At 32.8% G+C, this 27,999-nt stretch overlaps 1 protein-coding gene across 1 annotated transcript; it reads right to left on the bottom strand.

The window, feature by feature from the left end:
- Positions 1-97: 97 nt before the first annotated feature.
- Positions 98-27,999, bottom strand: LOC124373064 (dehydrogenase/reductase SDR family member 7-like). The gene is made up of 7 exons (XM_046831465.1): positions 27,478-27,999; positions 17,392-17,541; positions 5,095-5,198; positions 2,079-2,318; positions 856-987; positions 574-740; positions 98-250 (listed from the first exon to the last, which is right to left on the bottom strand). The coding sequence occupies exons 1-7, from the start codon at positions 27,599-27,601 to the stop codon at positions 166-168; spliced, it is 1,002 nt and encodes a 333-aa protein (XP_046687421.1). The 5' UTR covers positions 27,602-27,999; the 3' UTR covers positions 98-165.

The raw sequence follows: 27,999 nt of genomic DNA, 5'->3' as shown, positions 1-27,999 counted from the left end.
TGTAATTTTCACAAGCCAATGGTAAAAAAAATGCAAAAATGGTAATGCCACAATGTTTATGAACTCCCAAGCTGAAAGTATCTTACAGCAATAAATCATAAACAAGCACAAACAAGGGACACAACAACAATAAATAATTATATTTTCAAAACATACTTCACTCGGTTAACTTGTTTTTGGTTTGTCAGGAACAGTAACTTTACTATCCCTTATCTTCTGAAAAAAATTGGTGTTAAGTATTTGTATTAACCTGAAACAAACACAGTAAAACTTAACACTGTAATGATGAAAATTACTAATTCCTCATATCTTTATAAATAATCGGAAGCATGTTTTTGCTTAGAAATATAAATAAAAAGAAATGTCCTGTCAGAGTTTTAAATACTAAGAAACTAATTAATTCTAATTACACTTAAAGTAAAATGTAATTGAAGTTTAAGGTTTTAACTAAAATGTTTGCCAACAATAGATTTTTCTAATTTTTACTAATGTTACACATTGCATTGCTTGGCTCGTAATACCACAAATTCCACTGTTCTGAACTACTTATGGATGCATGTTAGTACAACTTACCTTCTCGCAATATTGGGATAATAACGTAGAACATAGCAGAGAGGCACTACTGGAAATAGCCCCATCCAAGCCTCATCCAGCCGGTTGGCAATGGCCACAGCACACAACTTGGCACAACGTTCGGTCGTCATACGTTTATCCGTGGGATCCTGGTGCTGCATGAACTTCTGTACACACAACACATCCATTTTATAAACCATGTCAACCAGCTAGCTGTTACTTTTTATATAAATGAAGCATTTTATTTATAATAATTAAGGTATGGAACAATCTGAAAGTTACCTGGCCTGCTGTCTCTGTGAAGCTCTCACTGAGGACATTACTAAAGACAGGTCCTGGACACAGAAGAGTGATGGCTAACTGTCCCCCCCCACTCTGACTTATCCTTTCATACCGCAAGCTGTCAAAGTATCCCTGCACATTTTACAAACAATACATTATAATTAAATTTTTTTAAATCACATTTTTATGATAAGCAATAATACCTTTGGCACACTATAAAATATAGTTATCACACTATATACGAAATAATATGTAACACAGAAAATGAACACAAAGAAATAATCAAATGGGTTCCCAAGTAGTTACAACTTTGCCCACCAAGCATTGCTGAGATCAATGACATCAATAATTTTCAAACAATCCTGATCTACTCAAATAGGATAATTGTGTGAAGAAAATTTATACAATGAAGAATTTAAGTGATCAATACATTTATAAATACATAAAAGTAAATAAAATAAATTCATAAAACAATCACCAGTTTTGAATAACTCATAATTTTTTTGAGTATTGTTTTTAAAAATAATCACTGGATTCACTAGACTATGCTTTGACAATGACAATCACAAAATCATGTGTATTCAGTCAAAAATCATTTTAAGTTAACATTGATTACATGGGATTGAACTAAAGGTCATTTACAGGTACTATGCCTTGTTAGGTTATTTTAATGTAGGCTGATGTTACTCTAACCCCTCTGCATTAATGCCGAAGTTGGCAAGTTTATATTAAAGTAGTTTTAATATTCTATTAACGCATTGTGATTCAAGTTATTTAATATTACTTATCATTATAATTACATTCCTGTATGTACAAATTATTATGTTGTGCTATGTTAGCCAAGTGCATTGTGCATAATACCACACCACTCATAGTCTTCACTCAAATCTACCTTTAAAATGAAATAAATTTTGGTTTGAAATAGACTATATAATGTGCTTCATTATACTATAAAAGAATATCAAACATCAATAAGAAAGTGAAGAATGTACACTATGAAACCCTGATGTATGGCCCAGCTCCTGTGTGACGATATCTTGTCAATGAATGGTTGATTTTGATTAAACGTAATAGTACAAATAATCATTAATTAATTTTTTTCCCAAGATGTATATTATATACTGTCCATAACACTTTGACAAATAATTTATCATCGTATTGCATCTAGAAATACATGCTAATCTCATTTGTTCAGTTTCCAAAATAAAATGTGAGCCACTAACCATAATTGCGTGTTTGGTAGCCGTGTAGGAACCGGAGTAGGGAGCCCCGACAACCCCAGCTAGACTGGACATGGTGACTAGGTGACCTCCACCTTTCTCATTGAAGTAGCGCACAGCTAGTCGAGCCAGAGACACTACACTGAACACGTTCAGCTTGAATATCTCCTTGTCAACAGCGATGTCAATGTCCTCCCAGAGAGCACGCTGTGATCGTCCTGCATTGTTTACCAGGATGTCCAGCTGCAATAAAACATTTTATACTCCTGTAAACCCTCTGGACAACTCTACTAACAACAATTTAACGCTTCATCTTCAGATTTTCACCAACTGTGTTCTCCTGATCAACCAACCAGAAAGGCTTTATCTACATTCAGACAATAAATAATTGATTTTAAGAATGCCTTTTTATGTTGTATACATGTATGTGTATATAATTTTTGAAACTACTCTAATAAAATTAAAATTTGTAAATTATTGCAAATAATATTCATTTAGATTTCTAAGTTGCACTTATATATATATATATATATATTTAAGTAAGATTTGGTTTTTGTGAATTTAAGTTCCAAAAATGTGATAATACGAGAGCTGTCTAGAAAGTATCCGATATTTGACGATTATTCCTTATCTATGGCAGCTACAACTGTGATCAGATTGATCACGCACTATCTCAGTACTTTCCTGCTAGCTCTCATTCGTACCTTTAATAAGTCGGCTGTCAAGTCAGTGTTCCGTACATGTTTCTCGCGCCTGCTTAGGATTTTTTCCTAAAAACTGATAGAACATGTTCAGCAAATTTGCATCAAGTTTTCTTTCAAACTCGGGAAAATGTGTGTGAAGACGAACTCAAATGATTCAGCAGGCCTTTCAGGGGGAAGCCATGTCCCGGACTTAAAAATGGCCGCAATCCGGCTGAAAGCGATTCTCGTTCTGGTCGGCTTACATCAACGTGACCCTCTAAAAACAATGAGAGTATGCGGTTAATGATCAAAGACAATCGCTTAACAGTGCTTGAGTTAGAGGAATATTTGGACCTACCAAAAACAATCGTTGGTGAAATGCTGTTGAAGCTGAAATGAGTGGCTGCAAAATTCATTCCATAATTGCTCACCGAAGATCAAAAGGAGCAGTGTTTTCAAGTAATGCAACCCTTGAATATAAGAAAAATGTGATAACTGGTGATGAAACATAGACTTATAGCTATGATCTCAAAACTAATAAAACTCAATCATCAGCCTGGATCAAATCTAGAACCCAGTGTCCATAAAACACTTGGGAAATTCTAAGCAAAATCTTGACCATTATGATAGTGTTTTTTGACCTCAAAGGCATAGTACATCACGAATATGCTCAAGACAGCCATATTATCACAAAGGAAGGCCTCAAAGTTTTGAAACAGTGAGGGATGATATTTGGTGAAAACTTCCAGAATTGGGGGCCAGTGGAGACTGGATGCTTCACCATAATAATGCATTGGCTCATTCCTCTCATATGACACAAGAGTTTTTGCCCAAGCACCACATCAGCCAACTGCCACATCCTCCATACAGGATAGAATACGATATATCTTTATTGTACATATTCTTGGAAAACAGAGCAAAGGCCATACATGTTTATGTTACAATTGGTGTATGTGTCAGTGTATGTCCTCCATATAATAGTATAGGTTGGACACTACAACAGCCAGTTTCTCAAGGAAGTTTTGAAGGTTTTATCTGGCACTCTTCTTAGGGATTCAGGTAGAACGTTGAAGAACATTACTCCACGGTATGAAGGTTTCTTCACAAATAGGCTGAGATGATGTTGATATAGGAGGAAGTTGCTCCTGTGTCTGGTATTGTAGGTATGATTATCACCACTCCTTGCTTACCCTGTTTTTATTGTAAAGAGAATTGCCCTCTTGAACGTGGACTCCTACAACAGTCAGAATTCTCAATTCCTTGAAGGCCCCTATCATGTCTGTCTTAGTCCTTTTACAGCTTCTCTTTTGTGTAACGAGATTTGAGATTGTCATCCCTCCCCAGTCTATTAAGCTTATATCTCAAGTGGTACTCAATCAAAGAGTAGCATGCTGCCATGATTACTTCTGTGCTGATAAATTGTGTCATTTATTTTTTTAATACATAAAGGCTCCTGTTGAGTTTACAACAAACTTGATTAATATGATGTTCCAAAGTTAGTCTTAGGTATTTTCCTGACTCTGTTGTAGTTACTACTGGGCACTGTGTGACTTCTGGCTGTTCCTGAAACTGAAATTCCCACTCAGAGGAACCATATTTCAAAACAATTAGAGGTTAAATTGAATGTAATGGTGGACTTAATACTGATCTCAAAGGCAGACTTTGCATGCAACTTCTTTTTCAGAATTGTTTGTACAAGAGTGCACCATGTCCAATGGAGAGAACTTTAAAGAAGACAAAAGTTCGACTGTGATAGGTATGCTATACCAAAATATCGGATACTTTCCGAACAGATCTTGCATGTTTATATTGCAGAAATAACACCAAGTAAAAATAATTTATAATAAGCATAAATATTTATATATTTTTTCAATTAAAGTTATGTTTAATTTATAAAAGATAAAAATTGGGAACATTTTTACTCTGGATATACTAAATGACAAAACTTTTGATAAAAGTAGGGCCTACATCATCAGACTACTCATGAAGAAGCTGTACTTTGCCTTGTATTAAACAAAAAGTAAGACATTTTTTTCTTGAAAAATCTCAAAACTATGGTAGACTCTGAATACAAAGAGTGCTATCTGGAGTACAAACATGATTTTAAATTTTAGAAAAACAAACTTAGTTTCTAATATGCTATCATCATATTCAATGCAATTTTACAGAAAACCCGTTTATTCAGCAGAGTTACTGCTTATAACTTTTCAACCTGAAGATAAGCTGGTTATAATTCGTTCTTAATTTGACCTTGAACATGACAGTTACCTTTACAGAATTCTAAATTTTATTGAGGCCTATATCTATAAACAATTGTAAACAAATATACACATTACCTGTCCATAATGAGCAATAACTTGTTGAAAGTACTGTTCATGTTTCTGAATCTCCAAGACATCCATAGGGAGTATGAGCACATCCGTGGCTGGTAAACCAGCAGCTATGAAAATATTAACATTTTAAATCTTTGTATATATTGTATGTTACATTTTAATTTTGTGTATGAATATAAGAAAACATTTACTAAACACTGGTAATGGGATTAACATACAAAATTTGTAATTTCAAATGCAACAAATATAAAAGTAAGTACAAATGTTATGTGCACGAATTTATTTATTTATTTTACAATTCCATAAAGAACTAAGATTAAACAAATTTTTTTATCGATTGAGTATGTTAACTCCCCTAAATCTGACCTTGCAACACTAAGAAATTCCCACTACTGTCCCTTGTCAAAGCTGTTCCATTATAACTATTTCACCACCTGTACTGTTATTATCTCCTGTGATTATGTAGTTCACAAATACCCCAATAAATCATTCACTTTGCTTACATGTATAAAATATCCACTCTACATCAGCTGTTTATATTTTATTTGTATTTTAATATAATGATATCAGCCAGAAAAGAATTATTTATGTCAGCAAATGCAGTGTAATTTAAGCCTCATTTTACGATACAAAATGAAAAAATTCAACAGATGATTTATATTCAGTTAGAATTAGAAGACTAGAAACCTATTATCTTATGAAATGTGAAAGAAAATTAGGACTGACATTCAGAGTTTTATTAAAAAAAAACATAGTTACATAAATTAACAAAAAGTTCATTTATGTGCTCTAGAATAAAATATACAAATAACTACATTAAAAGAGTTAGTAATACACTGCAGGTGCCCTAAACTATCTGCAAAAATATATTTGAATAACAAGATGCTGTTCTCTATAAACAATACATTTTTAATAGATAAAAAAAAACCGTCATCAATAAGGTATTGAACCCTAGAGCTATTGGTTGGTACCATTAGTACTGACTCCATTCGTTATAAAATGCCATCACACAGTATAGTACTGACTCACATTTATTACCATTTATTTGAACATAGGTCGAAATTTTCACATGAAATTTTGTTTAGTAACTCTTACTGTAGATACATACTTTACAGCCTACTTGATGAAAGTTTTTTTCCGCTGTCTATAACATGTGTTTTGTATTTATGAGTCCCATATTTGATCAGCTGTGTGACACTACATAGTCTGACAAGTGGTCAATTGTTGCTAAGTAACACATAATAAACAACATGACAAATAATTTTTCATTTGTATAAATAGTACGGGAGCTAGCAACGTTTCTAAAACAAGAATTCCAGGTCAGCTGATTTTTTGATATGCTGTCTTTCTTGCTCTTTCGGTTAGAGTCCGGGCTATCTGGCTGGTGGTAGTGGTTGTGTTTATTAATGCGCATCTTGCCTGCACAGGTAAAAATCCTGGAGTTTAAAAGAATTTTATTATGCGTAATTTTAATTTTTTTCCCTTTAGATAGATCTACCAGACATTATTTTTTTTATTGCCAGACATTTTTACTGTTGTTAATTATGTGCCATACGCGAAATGTTTTTTTTTTTTTTATAAAAAATTCAAAGTATTTTAGAATGTCTGTTATTTTTATATTATGTTATTTAAACCTAAAATAATCTAAAATTAATTTGCCAGACGTTAATTCGATTGTTAAATATTAAATATATATAAAAACGTAATGAAAAGTATTGCGGTATGATGCTTGTGGTTGGAGAGAGACAGTTTGAAGTGCAAGAGAGACAGAAAGCGACGGCAGTGCTTAGGCTAGTGTATAACATAATATTTTTAAGAATTAGACAGAAAATAATCGCAAAAATACATTACTTACGTTTGTTCTTGTAAATACAACTTGGGATGAAAAAATTTTAACATCAAAATTAAAATAAGTATAAATTGAAAAGAATGGAATTAAAAACATAGCATAGAAGGTTTAAAAACTACATCTTTTATTCAAAAGCGATTATAACGATTTTCATTCTGTAATAGTGTCACAAAAAAAGGTGGTATCTTCATAATCATCATCATCATCATCATCATCATCTTCCCTGTCACTGTCAGAATTATTTAGATCATCGTCTTGGGAATTGTCATTGTCTTCCAATACTCTATCATCTGTAAAGAAGAAATTAAATTTTCTTTAATTCTTTTTGTTTTTTATACAAAAATTCAGTTTTTATTGATAAATTTCTATTTTATACTTACTTTGAATAATAACATCTGAAACTGTGGAAGGTAATTGCTCTCCGACAAACCAGATAAAATCATATTTATCATTGTTGATGGTCCAACCGGAATCAACTGGAGATAAAGATGTTGGATGTTTTAAGTGAGCATTTCTCCATAGCTTAGTCACATAGCGAACTCTTAATAAATGTTGAAGCAATTCTGCTTTACAGGGTGGCAAACTGGATGAGTCGAAGTTACGATATTTTTTTTCAAATTTCTCATCGGTTTTTTTTGACTGAAAAGTGCTTGAGAATAGATGAAATCGAACATCATTAACATTCGAAGAATTTTTAACTCCATACATTTGACAAATAAACTTCTCAAGGGTTACAAAGGTAGTTTCAAGTATTTCTTCGTCACCCGTAATAATATTTTGAAAAGCTAATTGATATTCGTTCGATTTCTCTAATATTTTAAAGGGTCTAACTTTGCCTTTTCTAAAAAATGCTGGTGTGTAATCGCACCCGGTGATTGCATGGAAGCATGGCAAAGCTTTACATAAAGATACTCCAAGTATTTGGTATATTTCATTGACGTTTATGTATCGTTGATGATTTCCTACGCCCATATCCATCCAGATTTTTAAAGATGAGTTTAAGTGATCCATATTTCCCAGAAGTATAATTAAAATATCAGAGTCAGAACAGCGTATAACAACTTCAGCGTCAAAATCGATTTGACAAATATGAAAAATGATCCTAGAATCAGCTTCTTCGTGTTCTTCACATGATAATGATTCTTCAGTTGTTTTAATCACTTTGTTATTTGAAACCTTGTAAGAATAACATTTATTGTAACTTACATAAATATTTTTATTAGCAATAAAAGGTACCATGTCTTCACTATCCCAGTGATCTATAAAAAAGTTTACTAGAGCTTCTTTAAATTGTATATTTTTAAGTTCTGCTGCAAAATTGTGTGGTCGAGCTTGATTTGGACCAATTGATACTGGACTGGTTGCTTCTTCTCGACGTGAACGTTCGCAATCTTTGATAGACGGCGAGAAATACTGGTCAAAGACAATGTCAATACGAATAGATTTCATTTGGGAGATAGTACTCATAAACTTTTTAGATATACCATCATACGTTTGTGGTACATCTTTCATGAGATGCAACAAAAAGAAACCATCAACAAGACAAACATCAAAAGATGACGGTTGTTGATGTATAGTGTTGCCCAATTTTTTTTCGATGAGCTTTGCTAATTGTGATTTATCAGTTTTACAGATTGAACCATCTGGGTGACACATTGATGTTGGCATAGGGGTGAGTGGGAATGTCAAAACCTTCTCAATGTGAACCTTGTGAGCCAGAGAAATCCCCAGCATTCTACCAAATAGATCTCTTTGCATTCGCAACTCAACGACTTTATTTCCTAAAGTCAACTTCTTTTTCTTCGGCACCTCAGCAAAATTAAAAACTTTATTTTTTGTTATTGGTTTATCAAATCTATTCCCATCTTCAATGCATTCACTGATAAATTTTTTTCTTAGAGTCTCACCATTCTCTTCAATATTTAGTAAAAAATCAGTAACGTCAGGAGAAGCAGGCTTTGAAGTAGCAATGTTGTATAGATTTTCTTTGTCTAATTTTGGATCAAATGGATTGCAATTTTTATCGAGAATTTCAATAAAATCAGCAATTTGTTTTCCATAGATTTTAATTCTGTTCGGTTTGTAATTCTGCCGTAACATCTTGTAAGTATCTTAAGCCACAAACATCCAAGACATGTGATATTAACGCTGCTCTTATGCTGTGACTTTTGGTCCAGCGTTGACGTGCAGCTAAAGAATTAGTAAAGTGAGCAATTCCGCTCAGTCGTTTAGCTGCATCGGCATTTATCGTTTGCTCCAGTGTAAGATCTATTGGTATTCGTGAAAATGGCTTATCAGTTCTTTTGACTCCAAAACATCCTTTATTAAAATCATCTTGTAGTCCAGGGTGGGTTTTATCAACATTATTTAAATAATCTGAATATTTTACACAATAACGAGCGTAGTTAGGTTGATTTACAATAAAAAACAAGTTCGTCATTTTTGGAATTACGTGCGTAAACATTTGAAAGTCACCCATACGTATACTTCTCGAAAGATTTATGTAATAACTAATCAACTGAATGTAGATCATGTAGAACTGTGCTGTTTTTCCATGGGTACCTTGCCTGGTCTTTGCTACGTATTTCTTGTATGAATTGAGCAGTTGCGATAACATTTCATTAGGTAATAAATCAGTGTCCGTTGATGATGAGAAGGAAAATATTTTCTCCTGATATTCTAAAAGATCTTCATAAATTTGTCCTTTTACAAAATCATATTCAGCATTCTTACTTTTCAAAAATTGATCAAAATGTAACATCTGTAAGCTTAATGCCATCAACGGATGTAGACGTTTGCAACGATTAAAGTGTTTACCCTCAATTATTCCATTTACAGACCCTGAAGCAATGATTTTACTCTCAATCATCATGTGGGATAATCCACACTCATCGATGAAAGTACCGACAGCTTTAAAAAAAGCCATCATTAAATGAAACGATCCAAGATGTATAAAACAGATTACTAAACTTGAGACCTTCTGTTGCTTGAATTTTATAAGCTATTTTAGCAATTGCTAAATCGTATGTGACCTGTACATAAGTTTGACCACATTCTTTACCAACTGTTACCAACGCGACCACTGATACATTTGTTGGTGATAAATTAATAGAAGTAAGATATGATACTTTCTGTTTTGGAGTATTGTCTTCTATCATTCTGCCATTAAATCCTGTCCAAGATGGTGTATTTGGCACACGAAAAACATATGATAGCAAATGTAACAGATCAATGGTTTGTAAAGATGAAACATTTTTAGGTGATGGTGATGATCGATCAATTTCGACCGGTGTTAAGCGACCTGCCATCTTTAATCGCTTACCATAAGGAATTATGTCGGGAGTGAAGTCTGTCAACGATCGTTTTCTTTTTTGTGATGGTTCTGTTGGTAATAAATCTTCTGAATTATCATTAGCTTGATTTAGTTGAGCATGTGAATTATTATCAATGTTTTGGTATATGATTCCCACAGTATCATGCAAAGTTTCTTTTCCATTCAAGGTATCAACGTATCTATCAAAATTATCAAAAGCTACACCAGTACATAGTGAGGGATTTAAAATGATGTCTGGAGGACAAACTTGTGTTCGATGTACTGATGAGATAGTTGCTTCTGTTTCCAATTCTTCTAGAGTAGTATAGTTACAGCAATGTCCAAATCTATTTAAAATATTTATTATTTTCTTACTACTTGTGAGACTTTTTATAGTCATGCCAAGAGTAATGTGTTTGGATGGTTTAACGGTACCATTACTAACACAAAAAATTGCATCAGCAGCCATTGAAGAACTCAATCTACTACAATTTAAACCATCTCTGCGTCTAATATCTTTACCTCCAATAAATGCTTTGAAGAATCGATCTAATTTATCAGGAATCACGCATTCACCAGTAATCAAGTCATTTGTTTTAATTTTTGATGGTAATTTTGATTTTTCAATTTTCAAAATTGTATTTCGTAATATTAACGCGACTTTATCAATAAGGTCGTTTTCTTCAAGTTTTGTTAGATCATCTTCTAATAAACTACAATCCTTATGAATAATAATTTTTTTCTTTTGCTTCGATATAATTTTGATATTTTTCTTGAAATATTTTTGTATTTTTTCTTCCAGATAATGATTAGTTATTAAACTTATATCTGTCTGAGGCTGAAATTTCTGCTCATAATTCAACTCATTATTGTACATATCACAAAGAGATGATAGCGATACACAATTTTTTTTCATTAAAACCTCTTCGTTTATTGCTGATACAATATGATTGAAAATTTCTTTATGGATATTACGATTTTTATGCCAAGAAGTATATGGAATGTCTGAAACTACTTTATTATACTCATTTAAATAATTTAGTTCACACGAATGATGATAAAAAATTGGTCTATTTGTAGATTTTAAATCGTTAATTTTTTGTAACAACACATCATTATTAAGTTTCTCCATCCACTCAGTAATTTTTTGATAAAGTTTTGCATCTTTTGATGAATGAAGATTTTGTTGTTTTCCTTTATTTTGTTTACGATCTTTCTCACAATAAAAACAAACATTTTTGAATTGTCGACCTGCCTCAACACATTCAATATTTGCGTCAGGATAATCATCACAAACGTTATTTTCGTTGATACTCAAATTGCTAAGAGAGCTGGAAGCAATATCTCCAAGCATTCTCTGACTATCTAAACTTACAGCTGCATCCTCTGAAAGTACCTCATCGTTAAAACTTGGGTTAGGATGTCCTGACATACAATGATTATTTACATTTTCACGAGCATCTTCCGGTATTATTTTTTTATTTAAACTCAAGTCAAAATCATGGGATGTTGTCTGATGAATTAAACTTGAAGCAGCAATCTCACTTACTATTTCACTGTTTGTGTTACTCGTAATAGTATCACTGATATTTGCTGGAGTTTTTGATGACAAATTATGTGGAATAGATTTACTGGTACTATCTATTTCAGTCGATGAATCACGGTATTTTGCCATTAAAGCTGTAAAACTGCTATAACATTGTCTGTGGTATCCATCTGTCTCATTTATTTCAGTAGGCAGTTCAATGTCACCGTACTTTAATTTATATTTCAAACGTATATTCAAAACTTCCTGGCACTTCTTCAATTTATCAATCACGAAAAGAATTATTTTACCTTTATGTTCTTTACAGAAAACACATTTCATTGTACCACTGGCCATTGTAGCGAAGTTAATAAATAAACATCACAAATAAAACAAACACAACACAAACATGTGACTTTAGACTGACGCCATGTATTGTTGTCCATATGCCGAAGCGCTGCCGTCGCTTTCTGTCTCTCTTGCACTTCAAACTGTCTCTCTTCAACCACAAGCATCATACCGCAATACTTTTCATTACATTTTTATATATATATATATATTTAATATTGAACAATCGAATTAACGTCTGGCAAATTAATTTTAGATTATTTTAGGTTTAAATAACATAATATAAAAATAACAGACATTCTAAAATACTTTGAATTTTGTGTAAAAAAAAAAATAAAATTTCGCGTATGGCACATAATTAACAACAGTAAAAATGTCTGGCAATAAAAAAATAATGTCTGGTAGATCTATCTAAAGGGAAAAAAATTAAAATTACGCATAATAAAATTCTTTTAAACTCCAGGATTTTTACCTGTGCAGGCAAGATGCGCATTAATAAACGCAACCACTACCGCCAGCCAGATAGCCCGGACTCTAACCGAAAGAGCAAGAAAGACAGTATATCAAAAAATCAGCTGACCTGAAATTATCTCTAGAAAACGTTGCTAGCTCCTATACTAAAAAGAGTAGTATGCTTTTAATGTATTACCAGTGGTGTAGTGGGGCCGGAGCGGTCCGGAGCGGCGCTCCGGCACAGCTTTAAGAAGCGGAGCGTCGCTCCGGCCGTAGCTGTGAACTGGAGCGCCACCCGCCTATAAAAAGTGGTAGGCGGGTGACGAGTCGCTGGATAATAAAAAGGCCAGAACAAACCCGCATCACTTATATGTCCGTTGAGTGGTATCAAGGTAATTGTATGCGCTGTGCAATAGACAATTCTTGTAACTCGCAACTAGCGCCTTCATAAAAATTAGGATGCTCTCGCACTCACCCTCCCATGACAGGTGTGCCACACCACCCCGCCCGTCCATCTCCTACTAACTGCAGGAAGTGTATACGTACACAGGCAGGTCGAGACTTGTTATTCGCGTTCCCGGTCTCTATGTTGTGAGTGCTTGTATTAAGCTGTTATCGTCGAAAGTCTTAGTCGTAGTGGTTGAGTTCAAACAGCGTACCATATATACTGTTAGTTTTGTTTGAGTTGAGTCCTCTATAATACATTAAACGTATAATACAAATTTTGTGAAAGCCTATTACTAATCTTTTAATTATTAGTTAGTGAATTTTGTGAAGTGATGAAACCAAAACCTAAACAAAAATATATAACGTAATTTTTAGTGCCCCTAATATGACTGACTCAAATCCTGTGCCTGGAACATCAAATCCAAAAGCTAAAATTAAAATAAGTAACCTCGCTGAGCCTGAGCCTAATGAAAAGGAAGTTCGAGCAGATGACCCCCCCCCCCCAGAACACAGTGGCCTGAAATATGGACAGAAGATATGTGGGAGAGAAAGAAGGCGGCTTTTCCTTGGATAGACTCAAAGGAAGGTAAATTAGTCTGTAAAATTTGTTTTGAAGTCGGTAATTTGGGAGCCAACAAAAAAGAACATGTTTCGCTTTCTTATGAGTGGCGTTCGTGCAAAGTTTGTTTTTATGGCTCAAATAGAACAAATCAACTCAAATCTTTTGAGGAAAAAGATTATTGAACATAAACAGTCGGAAGCTCACCAAATCGCTCAAACAATTATTGACAAATCAAACAAACATTCGATGCCACAAGTAATTGATCAAATGAATCAAGCTCAGCTCGATTCAACTAAGGCTGTGTTTAGATCGGCATATTTTATTGCTCAAAACGACCGTCCGTACAGCGACCATTTCGGATTACTTGAGCTACAAAAACTAAATGGGGTAGATGTCGGCGTAGGCCTTCATTCAAAGTATAGCGTGGTCGAAATAATAGATCATATTTCAAAGGAAATGAAAATGCGCATTTTGAATCAAGTAAAGGAAATTTCCGGAAAAGTGTCAATAATCATTGATGAATACACAAGCATTAGTTCTAAATCCGTCCTCATTGTATATTTAAGATGTGAATTTAGCAAGGATAAACCACCAAGTACTTTATTTTTGGACTTAGTCGAGCTTTCTGATCAAAAAACTGAGACAGTTTTTAACAGTGTTCACCAGTGCCTTGAAGGATATGGTTTTAATGGCGATTACTTAAAACAAAACTTGTTGGAAAAGCACTCAGGTGTAGCAAGGAGATTTTTATCTGTTTACCCTAATATTATCATATGGCACTGTAAGAATCACAGACTGGAACTGGCTATTGGGGATGCCATAAGTGAATTAATAATAATAATAATAATAATAATAATAATAATAATTTATTTGCCGTTAAGCAGGGAAGCATTGACAAAGTCATAATTCACATGTATACATACAAGCATGTCAAGTACAACTAAGTCTAATTAAAATTATAACTATACAAAACTTGAATAATATTAATTCAAAAGTCTATGATATTCAAATTAAAAAATTCGTCAATGGAATAAAAGGGATTATTTATCAGCCATTTATACAACTTTTTACAGAAGGTTTTCTCAGGATATTTAATGATTAAGTTTTGTAATTTATTATATATTTTTAGTGAGATGACAATGTGGCTATTCAATGTTTTAGTCAATCTACAAGAATTAATGTTTGACTGGTTTTTAGATCTTGTGTCATACTTATGACTGCTTGGTTTAAGCATATCAGAGTTTTTAAAAACATACAGGATCAAGTCAAAGATATACACATTGATCACTGTAGGAATATTTAAGCTTACAAATATGGGTTTACAATGTTCTAAGGGCCCTGCATCAGAAATGGTTCTGACAGCTTTTTTCTGTAACACGAGAATTTCCTCTATCCTACTGCAGTTTCCAAACAGAATTATTCCGTATCTGAATACCGATTGAAAATTTGCAAAGTACACTGATCTAATGTAATTTTGATGAATGCAATAAGTTAACCGCTTTAATAAAAATATTACTCGAGATAATTTAATACTTAAATAATCAATATGTGGTCCCCAAGTAAGAGTCTTGTCAACATAAATTCCTAGAAACTTTACGTTAGTAGAAGGGTTATCTTTTAGAAAGTTTTCATTAAATTTTCTCAAAGAAAATGAGATTTTTTGTGTTTTTTCTTCGTTTAAATGGAATCCATTCGACATGAACCATTCAGAAGTTTATCCATGAATGACTGGTTACCCCCATTAGCCGGGGGTAACCAGTCATTCATGGATAAACTTTATTCATTGTACAGCACATCTCCAAAGAATAAGCGAGAGTTAAAAGAATATGCACAGGAGCTCGATATTCAAATGAATAAAATTGGCAGAATTTTAAGCACGAGGTGGGTAGCAAGCAGTTTTCGTACTGTTTCAGCCGTGTGTGGTTTGGTTATCAAGCCTTAGCCAGCCACTTCTCCAAAGCAATGGATGATCCTGAGAGAACATCCACTTATAGATGCAAATATAATGGTTTATTGAAGAAGCTGACTTCCCATGAGTTTTTGTTAAACTTAGCATTTATGTATGACATTCTTGCTGAATTGGCTTTGTTGTCTGAAAGTCTGGAAAACAGAAGCACGTCCCTTGTATTTGCAAACAAACTGATTCTTAGATCAATCAGATATCTGGAATATTTGAAAGAAAAACCTGGGACAAGAGTTCTGGAGGCTCAAGTCACCATGAGGGAAGGCTGTTTTGCATCTGTAAAGTTAAATGAAAACCCTAAAATCGTATCATTTAATTGTGAGCAGTTGATTTCTAGTGTAATCAGCAACTTAAAGAAGAGAATGCGAAGAAATCGTCAAGAACGATGATTTTGTAGAGCAACTAAAAGTTTTGGAACCCGAATACTGGCCTACTGATATTTAACCTGGGTTTGGCCAAACTCAAGTGGAGCAGCTATGCAAACGCTTCAAGTTGAACATCAACAGAGCTGTGACTGCTTACAGGGATTACTTGGACAACAGCAGGCGGGTACCTGATGGACTGCAAGAGCTTATAAACTGCACTTAAATAATACCCTGTAGTTCCGCTGACTGTGAAAGAGGGTTCATCAGTATGAATAACATCCTCACACCATTAAGGAACTCATTGACAGTAAGTCATGTCTCAGCCCTAATGTTTTTAAAACTCCAAGGTCCCCCGCTCCGCAGATGGAAGCCTGACCCCTATGTCATGACATGGCTAAGAAGACATCTTTCAGCTGCCGACACCCAAACAAGAATAGCAGAACCTCGAGGAAAAGAAATGGGGATGAAAAAGGAGAGGAATTTTGGGACATGCTTTAGAGGTTATCGCACAATATTCATGTTCGCGTTACCGTTGAAAATATGTAAAAATGTTACTTTTACAATATTTAATAGTTTTTTACAATGCATTTTTACGGTATTCTTTTTAAGGCTACAATAATGTATTAGCACAGTAATTTTTTAAAGTATGTCTAAAATCATAGCTTATCTGTTTGTCATTACAAATTGTGTTAGCCTAGTTTACGAAATAAAATGTCCTTTATTAATAATCAAAAAGATTTTTATTTCTATACCCAGCAACTCGAAGCTCCCATGTTATAAAGTATATTTAATAATTAACCAGAATATATAAAATTTATTACAATCGCTCTAGTTTAAGTGCGTAAAAAGACAGTTTAAGTGGAAGTCTGCAAATGTAACGCCGCCGTCGGAACGCCAAGCTGACGACATATGCCCGACCCCGGCGAGGGGGGCGGGGGAATCTTCGCGATAGCACACCTATTATACTTACACCATGGTCGCTCTGGCACAGGTAAATTCGGCACTACACCACTGTGTATTACTAAACCCAATAGTACACAACATTTACTACTTTTTGGTTATATTTTTGGATTTTTATTTTCAGATTTTTCATATCGTTGAGACAACCAAAAACTAAAAAAAAAAAAAATCGCTTGAGTAAAAAGCAAACTTTTTTGGTCCGAGATAAACACCATTAGAATAAGCTGAAAACCCCATATTTAAACCTATTTTAATATTAAATATCTTATATCTGTAATGAATATTTGAAAATATCAGACAAAATTCCCTGCTGTTTTAGAACAAATGACCAAAAGTTCCAGGGTTAAATTTTAAAATGTGAAATTCATCTCTGGTTTAGTATAAATAACAAAGTTAAAAAACTTGTATCACTATCTGAAAAGATATTTTGTCAGCCATTAGAAAACATACAAATCGGATTACAAATTGACGAATAAAGAGCTTTCATACTATGTTATACTTAATGGTTAACTTACCTATACATTTCTGCTTAACCTTGCTTAAGTTTCCAGCATTCCTTGCAGAAATGACTAATTTGGCACCATTTGCTGCCAGTACCTCGGCCAAACTTGCTCCAATACCACTTGATGCTCCAGTTATCCATATCACTTTCCCTCGTAAAACTCCTGCACACCAATTATTAAATCAGTCCCGATATTAACAACCTCAGGTAATATTCAAAGAAACTTAAACTGTACAAATATTCAGGATACTTAATCATTTTCGACCTCTCAGAACTCGGTCTAGGGGTCACTGTGTTTTATTACTAGCGGTTTTCTTACAATCTATATAAAGTAATAATAAATTATCCCAAGTATATAACTATTTTACAACTAGGAAACTAATACTCGACTATTTATTGAATGAGTAATAATTATTAATATTATTTAGTCCCAGATAATAGCAACAACTGAAGTGTCCTACTAGCATCTCAGTTGCCAATACAAATTTAATATATTTGTGAATATTTAGTATAAATGCATGTTCATAATTCTTACTGATGTATATAATCAATAACTACTGTTTTAAGGCACCAGCCAAGGTACAGGAACTCACAAGTTCTTATTTTACAACATTTAACAGTTTTCAGAAAACTTTCACTGGTGGATAGGCAGAAATAAAACATATCAACATAATTAGTGTAAAAGGGTGAACTGAAGTTCAAAAATAAACAGAATAATCAAAAATACACAAATACAGCAAGTTGTGATTTAAAATAACCAATATTTGAACTAAAAGTTTATTATACCAGTTAGTCAGTTAGTATTTCTTTCATAATAATTCCTGTCAAATGGTTTTTCTTTTTTATATCATGTTTTATTATGAAAAGGCTCAAGATATCTTTTTTATGGACTAAAATTAATTTACAGGAACTTCAAAAACTTGAAGAAGAAACATTTTTTTAATTTAACAAATCAAAATGTATCAAATTATTTTATTAAATCCGTTGTTTAAAAAAAAGAGTGAAGGTAGTGGTTTTAATTTAGTTTTTTTTTACAAACTGAAAATTTAAAACAAACAAAAGAAAAATACAATTATAATAACCCTTTCCGATACATGATAAGATTATGCTGTTCAGATGATTTTCCAACAAAATCATTTTGGAGCAGTGGTGTACATGTGTAAACATTTGAGTTGAAGGGCCAAAATCGTCATCAGATTTAAGGGGGAGGGGGAGGTGGTAGATAGAACCCATATTTCAATAATATTGTTTTAAAATACAGGGTTTGAAATGTGGACCAAAACTTGGAGAGGATTTGATTACCCAAAGACTGTACTAAATGTAACAGCTTCTTCTACCATTACATGTCCTTATATACTACTTAAATTCCATGAGGCTATAGTCTTATATACTGTGTACTGATGGATAATGTGAACTAACAAACATATTTACTTTCCTTAATCTTATATGAGTGAGCAGTAGTAGCTGTAATGAAGATTCTAATCTTAAAACATGTAAGGTATATTAAATAAGTATCCAGTATAAATAAATAATGCAAGATTTAATTCATGTTTATTTAATTTTACAGATTTCTATATTTGTAAACAATTTTACAATAAAAAGGGAGGTTCTAAATGAATATTGCATACTAGGATGTAAAAGACTAAATTATGACAACCCTAATTTAGCTCCTAAGAAGCAGGATTTTATACACAAGACAGTCCACCACATCACTGAATCGATTGGAGTATCATTTGCTCTTAGGACTGGTTGACAGTAACTTATACAAATTTATCGTTCTTAAATCAACATAGCCTTTATTATTTTAGTTCTTCACACAGAAAATTCATCAAATATACCCATTTATTTAATCAAATGAGACTAGCGTACGTAAAATTGATGTGTACACCCGTATTTTTCCTTCACCCTGCTCTCCCCCTCTGTAGGCCTGGTCTCCTCCAACATTGCTTCTGTTGTTTAGTTGGCAGTGAGACAGAGTGGTATAGTATGTGCTTGCTTACGGTACAGTTATTTAACCTGTTCTCTGCACAACATGTAAACCTTAGGTAGATCTAGTAGTGGCTGTAAATATCACAATTTGTCATTTCGGCGTGGCTGTAGTAGTAATGACTGTATACAATACGTGATATATAACAGTTACAGAACTGTGTACATAATTGACTAAATATTAATTTTACGTTGAAAACTTTGAAGGTGAGCGAGAAAAGGTCACTGTTGGATGAAGATATAATACGTACATTAGGATGATGAAAGTGATACAAATGTCTGAGAATTTGATGATATAAGTTCTGATAAATATGATAATGATACTGACTCCGAATAGATTCCAGAATTTTCGAAAATAGATCAGGGTTTCGTTAAATAACTGTTCCAATCAGAGGCATTGAGCTTCATAAAGACAAGCAAGAGTAGTGAAGCAAATAACACAACAAAGACGGACACTAATGATTAAGATAAAAAAAAGGATCTAAAATCTCAGGACATTGTGATTGTACCAGATGTTGACACCATTGGTGGTAACGATGGATTGGTGTGGCATACCAAGTCTGATAACGTAGTATGATAGGAAGGGTTGATTCAATTGAATTTTGAGTTTAGGAATGAAGGTGAACTGGAGCTAAACTCAAAATTCAACTAAGTCTGAGTTGAGCATGGGAAAAACCCCTTCCAAAAACATAACCCATATACGCTTATTCTAGGGCTTCTGCTCGAAATGCTTCTACTCCAATTAAATATTTTCAGCTCTTCTTTTCGGGCTCAAAAATGGATTATTTACAGAAACTCTGGTGATGGATCACTAAAGGACTTGGTTCATCATGAACTGAATGTGATTGATTGATATTTGGCATATTGACAGATAACAATTTCTCAACAAAATTGTTGTTTAATACCATATATTCAGGTGAAAAATACCATGCAACTATAGTTACTTTTTTCTAGATATTCTCTGCTTTGATGACCAAAATACAAGAGATTAACTGAAAAAGACACTAAATTAGCACTTGTATCAGAAGTGTGGGATATTTTAGTAGAAAATAGAAAGAAACACTACAAAGCCAAGTCATATGTAACAATTGATGAACTAGTGGTGGGTTTTAGGAATAAATTACCCCTTCGTTATGTTACATTCCCAACAAGTGAAACAAGTATGGGATAAATACTGTCATGATATGTAACAATAGCTCAAAGTACATGTTAAACGCTATCCCACACATAGGGAAAGGTACAGTTTCTAAACTTGTTGCTGATATTTTTGTTCAGTGATTAATGGGGACAATTGCTGGGAGTAAACGTAATGTAACCACTGACAATTAATTAGTTTAACCACTGACATTGTGCCTTTGGTTCAGTAAGCTACTTCCTGAAAGAGTGACATCATTCAACAGTGAGCACATTAAAAAATCAGAAGGAAACAGATGACTTCAAAGATGTCTACTACAAGGATCTCCAAGTGGATAGTTTTAGGTTTTTATGTTATGAAGATGTAACTGCTGCATCTTACAAAGCACTACAATGTTTTAGATACAACCTCTAAGCACAGTGGAGCAATCAAGTTTTCTACACCTAACGTAGCTATGGTGAGAAGTGTTAATTCATTGCCAACTTGAAACAACTTTGCTTCATATGACTAAATGTGCCCTAACCAGTAGCCAAAACATCCACTTGTATGATACATATGGCATAGCAAACTATTGAACTGGGAGACACAGAAAGATGGTTTAAGGTACGCCTACCCTCGCAAGTGGGTGTTAATTTCTTCAACAGACTGCCCAATTTAATTGAAGATGCTCCAACGCCTAAGGTGTTAAAGACTCGCCTCAAATGCTTCTTGGTGTCTCAAGCATTCTATAATGCTAGTGAGTTTTTGGCATTTGATTGGAAGGCAACCTAATTAGAAGACTGACTACACTGTACTAAGTGGGTTGCATTGGCAATGAATAAAAGAGGCGTGATTGTATGTATAAATGTCTGGGATTTTAAAAAACCCGGATTGACATTTGCTATACTTATTGTCGCTGCAATAAAAAAGATTTTGATTTTGAATGTTGAGTTTAGAATATTCAACCCTTCCACAACCATAGCTATGTTAAGTACTTTACAATTATATACATTATATTATTATTTTTTATGATATTTTTTCTATGCTGATTATCATGTAGAGGGTGTTTCAAAAAGAACTTTACAACTTTGAAAATTCATATAAATTTATTCAAAAAAAGTACAATAGTGGTTTTAGTGTTGTTTTAAAGGAAAATAGTGTTTTTACTTTATGTTCTATGTGGTTTCATTTGGTTATCCTGCAGACGTCCCATTGGTAGTCAATTTCTTCTCTAATTCACACTAGCATTGCAGGTGTAACATAGATTCTTGCTCTAAGTTCCGGTAGAATGACAGGCAAAGAACCTTCTACAACAAATTATGTACACCATATCCTCCAGAAAAAAAGTCTAGCATTGTCAGGTCTAGGAAACGAGGGAAACCATGCAATTGGCAAAGCACAGCCAATACATTGACATGGAAAGAGGTCATTGAGAAATTCCAGGACATCAATCAGATGTGGTGGTGCGCTATCTTGCATAAAGTAAACATATTGTTCTAGATCATCCTCATTGATCTGTAGTATAAAACATTACTGCAACATATATAGGTACACTATCCCGTTAATGGTTCTCTCTGGGAAAAAACGGGTTCATAAATTTTCTTCTAGCTCAATGCACAAAACACATTCTAAAGCTTAGGGCTATCACGGGCATGTTGCATTGATTCATGTGGATTTTCACTGCCCCAAATCCAACAGTTAAGTTTGTTAACCTTGCCACTTAAGTGAACAATTGACTCGTCAGAAAATTTTTTGTCCAAGGAATGTTCATTATCATCTAATCAGTTTAACATATCCACACAGAAGTTCTTCTGCACAATCTTATCAGTGTCTTTAATTGCTTGTAAAAGCGACAAACTGTACGGTTTAAAATGCAAACGTTTTCTCAACACACACTCCAGTTTTTTGAACTTGCACCTCACGATACATGCCGGGTTGATTTTGTAGGGCTGTTGACAAAACTCTGTCTCACTTGCTTAATTATCAGATGTGCTTGGAGGAACTGATAATTTCTTATGATTTACTGATCATCCCATTTCTACAAAACATTTATGCCACTCATAAATTGTAGGCTACTAGGAGGATCTTTAGCATTCTTGGTACGAAAATTATGATTCTTCAAACCAAAACATACATCTAGTACGCTCCGATCCAGTAGAGGCAGCTATTTTTCGCAGCACTTGCTACGTCGCAATTCTGCACTAGCGAACTAAGAAAGTCAAAACTTGATGTGTTTTTCCTTAAAGCAACATTAAAAAAACTACTGTATCTTTTCTGAATAAATCTATATGAATTTTTAAAGTTGAACAGTCCTTTTTGAAAGATCCTGTGTTATGATAATGAGCATGTATTGTGTTTTATACTTATTGTTCTAGAACCATTTAATTCAATTCAATTCAAAATTTCTTTATTCATCAAAGCATAAATTTAATGGTGTCAAACTTAGTCTAATGTATACAATTTATGTATATAAAATAGCAGCAACTTAAATACTTTAATTAAAACATTAATAAACCGAACCATTAACACATCAGTTTATCAGATACAAAATTTCTCTAATGAATAAATTTAAATGGGTTTTCCAATTAGAAATGTTTTAATTTTCTTTTTGAATATGTTTTGGTTTTCTATGTTTTTAAACTCATATGGAAAATTATTAAAAAACTTAATTCCTGCATAGCTAGGTTTCTTGGCATACAAGTGCTAGTCTATGACTATCATAAGCTGGTTGCTGACTGTTTCTTGTGTAATAACTGTGGGAACTTTCTATTTTGGGTAGTTGGTCCAAATTACCCTTAATATGAATTATCAACTGACAAATATACAATCCGTAGACAGTGGCAAATCCCAATGACCGGAAATGTTCTTTTACAGAATCCGAAAACCTAATTTTAAAATTATTCTATTAGTCTTTTTTTGTAAAATTAGAATTTGATTTAAGTTACTGTTCAATGTTGCACCATATAGGGATAGACCAAATAATGTATAAGATTCTAAATAGACAAAATACATTTGCTTTAATGTTTTTAAACTGCTTAATTTTCATTATTCTTAATGCATACAGTCCAGAGGATGTTTAAAAAAGAAATTTATTGATATGTTTATTCCAATTTAAATGCTTATCAATTGATAAACCCAGAAATTAATTGTATCTACTTGATCGAGTTTCCTGATATTTTAAAATTTAAATCATCTGCATAAAGGCTAATTTTGTTGGGGTTTCTAAACCTGATGGCAAACCTGTAAAATAAACTAAAAATAATAATGATGATTAAATTAGGTATTGCCTTACAGTAAAATGGTGTAAACCGTATAAATAGATAAATAAATAATGCTATTGATTTTTGTTGCACCATAATTAATTAGCACAACCAAAACCTTATTAGAATATAATTAATTTGGTTAGGCTAGTTCAGGAGTTTGAATAGAGTAAGTTAGTAATATATTTCTTTAAACCTGTACTTTTTCATAATTCCACACATAGGTCCACCAAAACTAGGGTCGGTAAAGAAAACCTTTTGAGCATTTACTTAGACCACTTCACGCACAATATTTTTTGTTTTTACCAAAAAAAAATGCTTACAAATTTAAAAATAACCAGAAAAAATTCAATTTTGAGAAGGCCAAACACTTTTTAAAAGACACTAATAGTAGAATAGGATAACAGTAATACCTCCGGCCATCAGCATAGGCTGAGGTAGCTTGGTGCTGTCCCTTCACTGATGAAGACAAACAAAAACATCTATCGAGATAGTACAGATCAGTAAAATATACAATTCCAAAAGACTGAACACTAATACTTGAGCGCTAACAGTATTACAAACTCACCTAACCATATTATTCCACATATCAGGGCAATAGCCGATACTACATAAATGCACAAACAATTTAAATTCGCAATAAGAAGTAAAAGAAAAGGAAAACATCTTTTCTGTTTATTCTGATACAATAATAAGTAGTATACTTTAAAATGTACTTACAATTCTGAATTTTACATTTAATATGCAGATAAACATCAATCACTAGCACCACAAAGGAACAACGAATATTTCTGAAAATGACAACACAACCAAATCTACTAATCAGGCAAAGCAATGATAAGATGTGCAAAGAAGTAACAATCAGGATAAATAACAATCAGGACCAAAGTAACAAAGGAAAACTGATAAATAATCAAACCATCAATATTTCTGATTATCTAAGCTACCATCCAATAACAAACCAAAACGACGAACCAAATTATGTTGTAGGTATTTCATATTATGTTATAGTTCAGCTATGTCTTTGTATATAAAAAGAGTAATAATTTAATGACGAGTTAAAATTGATCTATATATATATATATATATATATATATATATATATATATATATATATATATATATATATATATATATTCTGCACGGGTGGTCAGACTCACCCTGTATACATATATATACATACCTACACACATATATATATATATATATATATATATATATATACACAAGGTGTTTGAAAAGTATGGGTACGGCTTAATATTTTACAAACCATAGCGGATAACATCTATAAACTTTGCACAGTGTCATATGGCTATGTAAACTATTTTTCCTTGCTATTACCATGACATGCCAACCATGGGGGAACGGCCCACAGAGGAAAACATGGAAATCTTAAATGAAAGCATGGGTCGAGTGATACCTCACTTGAAAGAGCTCACTTAGTAGAGTTGAATGCCGCAAACCGCATCTCAAAAGGTTTATCGAATCAGAAATGGCGGGTTGTTTTAGGTACACATTGTGAAGTACATTATGCGCTGCCATTTCTGACTGGATCGTCGTATTCTGATGCGGTAGGCGGCGTTTCACTCTACTAACCGATGTGTTTTCACTGACTTTTTCAATTAGCAAATTATATCATACATTTTTAACACAATAAATAAAACCCAATAAATACCGATGTTTTTTAGTTTTATTTATTGTGTTAAAAATTTACATTTAGAAGAATCTCGTACATTACATTTAAAAAAATACAAATTTAACAATAATAATACAAAACAACAAAACCAACAATGGCCTAGTCTTAGATATCAAAGAAACCTTACAATATTTATAACTACCTAGCTTGGTATCAATGAGTACTGTAACCGCTTTTGTGAAATGGAGGAAAGAATTCTCCCCATGTATTACCACGAGCCAAACCCACATATTAAACAGCAAGAAGTAACCAATATTTGAGACTGAAAATGGTGATGAATATGAGGAAAATATCAGATATTTCTAACAAGTAATGTTTAATTGGTTTAAGTGGCTGTAACATGTGGGTTTGGCTCCTGGTAACCCATGGGAAGAATTCTTTCCTCCATTTCACAAAAGCAGGTTATTCATTGATATCAAGCTGGGCAAGTTATAAATATTGTAAGGTTTCTTTGATATCTAAGTCTAGGCCATAATTTAGTTTGTTGTTTTGTAATGTTAGTGTTAAATTTATTGTTTTTAAAATTGTAATGTACAAGATTATTCTTGTTAATTGGTCATTTATTATAACTCTTATTATGTACAATTTTTACATATCGAAGTTGGATAATAAATCAAATTGCTCGATAAAAACAACCGAATAAGAGTGTAAGCCACTTATTAAAGTCCAGCCAATTAAAGAATTTATTTTAATTGTTCAGAGTGGTTTTGGATCGTTTTAGGTAATGTGACAAAAGTAAACAAGGGAGATTTTAATAAGCGGCCTACACTCATTATTCGATTGCTATTATCGAACAATTCGGAACTTCATGTATGTAAAAATCGTACACAATAAGAGTTATAATGAATTACAGGAACAAGAAGAATCTTGCAAATTACAATTTTAAATACATAAATTTTACAATAAAATTACAAAACAACAAAACCAACTATGGCCTAGACTTAGATATCAAAGAAACCTCACAATATTTATAACTTTCCCAGTTTGATATCAATAAGAAACCGCTTTTGTGAAATGGAGGAAAGAATTCTCCCCATGAGTTACCAGGAGCCGTAACTCAAAATGTTCAAGCTGCTTAAACAAATCTCGTCACTTGTGAGAAACATCTTACATATTTTCCTCATATTCACCGCCAATTTCAAAGTCTCAAAATATTAGTTACTTCTTGTCGTTTATTATTTACACTAAAATTACTATAACTAATAAGTTGAAATCATATGCGGGTAAGGTAGGATAAGCGGACCCGGCTTTTTATATCAAAATTGGCAAACGATATTACTTAATCACAACCATCGATATAACCAATCAATACTGATTAATTATTTTGAACAATTTTAAACTTAATTAATCTATATCAACAGCTGTAAACACTTTCAAATAATACACTTAATCATATTATTATTATTATAGATATGATTACATGTATATATAACAATATTTATTATTATTATACATACACATAATAATATATAATTACGTGTGTATAATTATAAGCAATTCCATAATTATGACATAAACCATATGAATTGTGGCTCATAATTATTTATGCGTTTTCCTGTTTTATCGATTTAGTTCTGGTTCGTTTATTATGCCATTTCTTATTTATTTATGAGTTTTCCTATATACTCATATTTTAATTTAAAACATATTATCGTTATTTAGGGTTATAGATACTTTTATATCAGTTTATAGTCTAGGATTCGAGATGCGAATATTAGGTATCGATGATTCTTCGATATAAAAAACCGGGTCCGCTTATCGAACCCTACCTTCATATGCTAAGTGAAATCAATTGTAATATCGAATTCTCCTTCAGATAAAAACAATCGAACCATTCAATAATAAAAATTGAATAAGGAGTGTAGGCCACTTAATTCTACCCAGTAAACATTACCCAATATTTTAATATGTGTCACATAGGCTATTACAATTAAGTTTTAAGCTCAGTTGTGCTAATCTAAAGTTTTCCAGCTAACATGAACAATTCAGTGATATAATAAACCAATTACTGTATAGTATACTATTTACACATTTTGACCTTACCTATTTTTTTACCAAATTTTTCTGCTAACACCATTCCAAAATCGCAGTCTGCTATTGATAAAACAAGTAGATACACAAACAGATACAGTATAACAAAAAGTCCAACCAGAGTAAAACAATCCATTTTGTTTGTTATTTATTTCACATGAAAATAATATTAATAAAAACTAAGTGAGGATGGAAAGTTTGAAAATGTACAATAGTGAGGATAATTATGTGTTTCAACGATAAGATACCTAATCTTATCAGAAAAAGCTGTTATTACCGTTATCCTTAACTAGAATCAGACGTCACTGAATTGAAATTGATATACAAGTACAATAGCACTGACACAGAAAATTACAATTCTTTAGTTTCGATTTCAACAGTAAATTTTAATACTTCAAGGAATAGTAAATCAATTTTCTCGTGGTTAACTTTGCTTATATACAACGCCAAACTTAACCCTCGACTTTCAGTCTCAGAAAGTGAACTGAAATTTTTCGGTGAGTGAAAAATAGTTTGAATCTGACATAGAATTCA

Source organism: Homalodisca vitripennis, unplaced genomic scaffold, assembly GCF_021130785.1.
Source record: "Homalodisca vitripennis isolate AUS2020 unplaced genomic scaffold, UT_GWSS_2.1 ScUCBcl_4752;HRSCAF=11121, whole genome shotgun sequence".
NCBI lineage: Eukaryota > Metazoa > Arthropoda > Insecta > Hemiptera > Cicadellidae > Homalodisca > Homalodisca vitripennis.
The sequence above is the reverse complement of the archived record's forward strand: the minus strand, read 5'-3'. Positions and strand labels throughout refer to the sequence as shown.

Coding starts and splice junctions, on each gene's coding strand:
- LOC124373064 (XM_046831465.1), bottom strand. CDS start 27,601: ATGGATTGTTTTACTCTGGTTGGACTTTTTGTTATACTGTATCTGTTT. Junction 2,319..5,094: donor TTATTGCTCATTATGGACAG/GTAATGTGTATA, acceptor GTTTTATTGCAG/CTGGACATCCTGGTAAACAA. Junction 251..573: donor TATCCCAATATTGCGAGAAG/GTAAGTTGTACT, acceptor TGTTTGTTTCAG/GTTAATACAAATACTTAACA.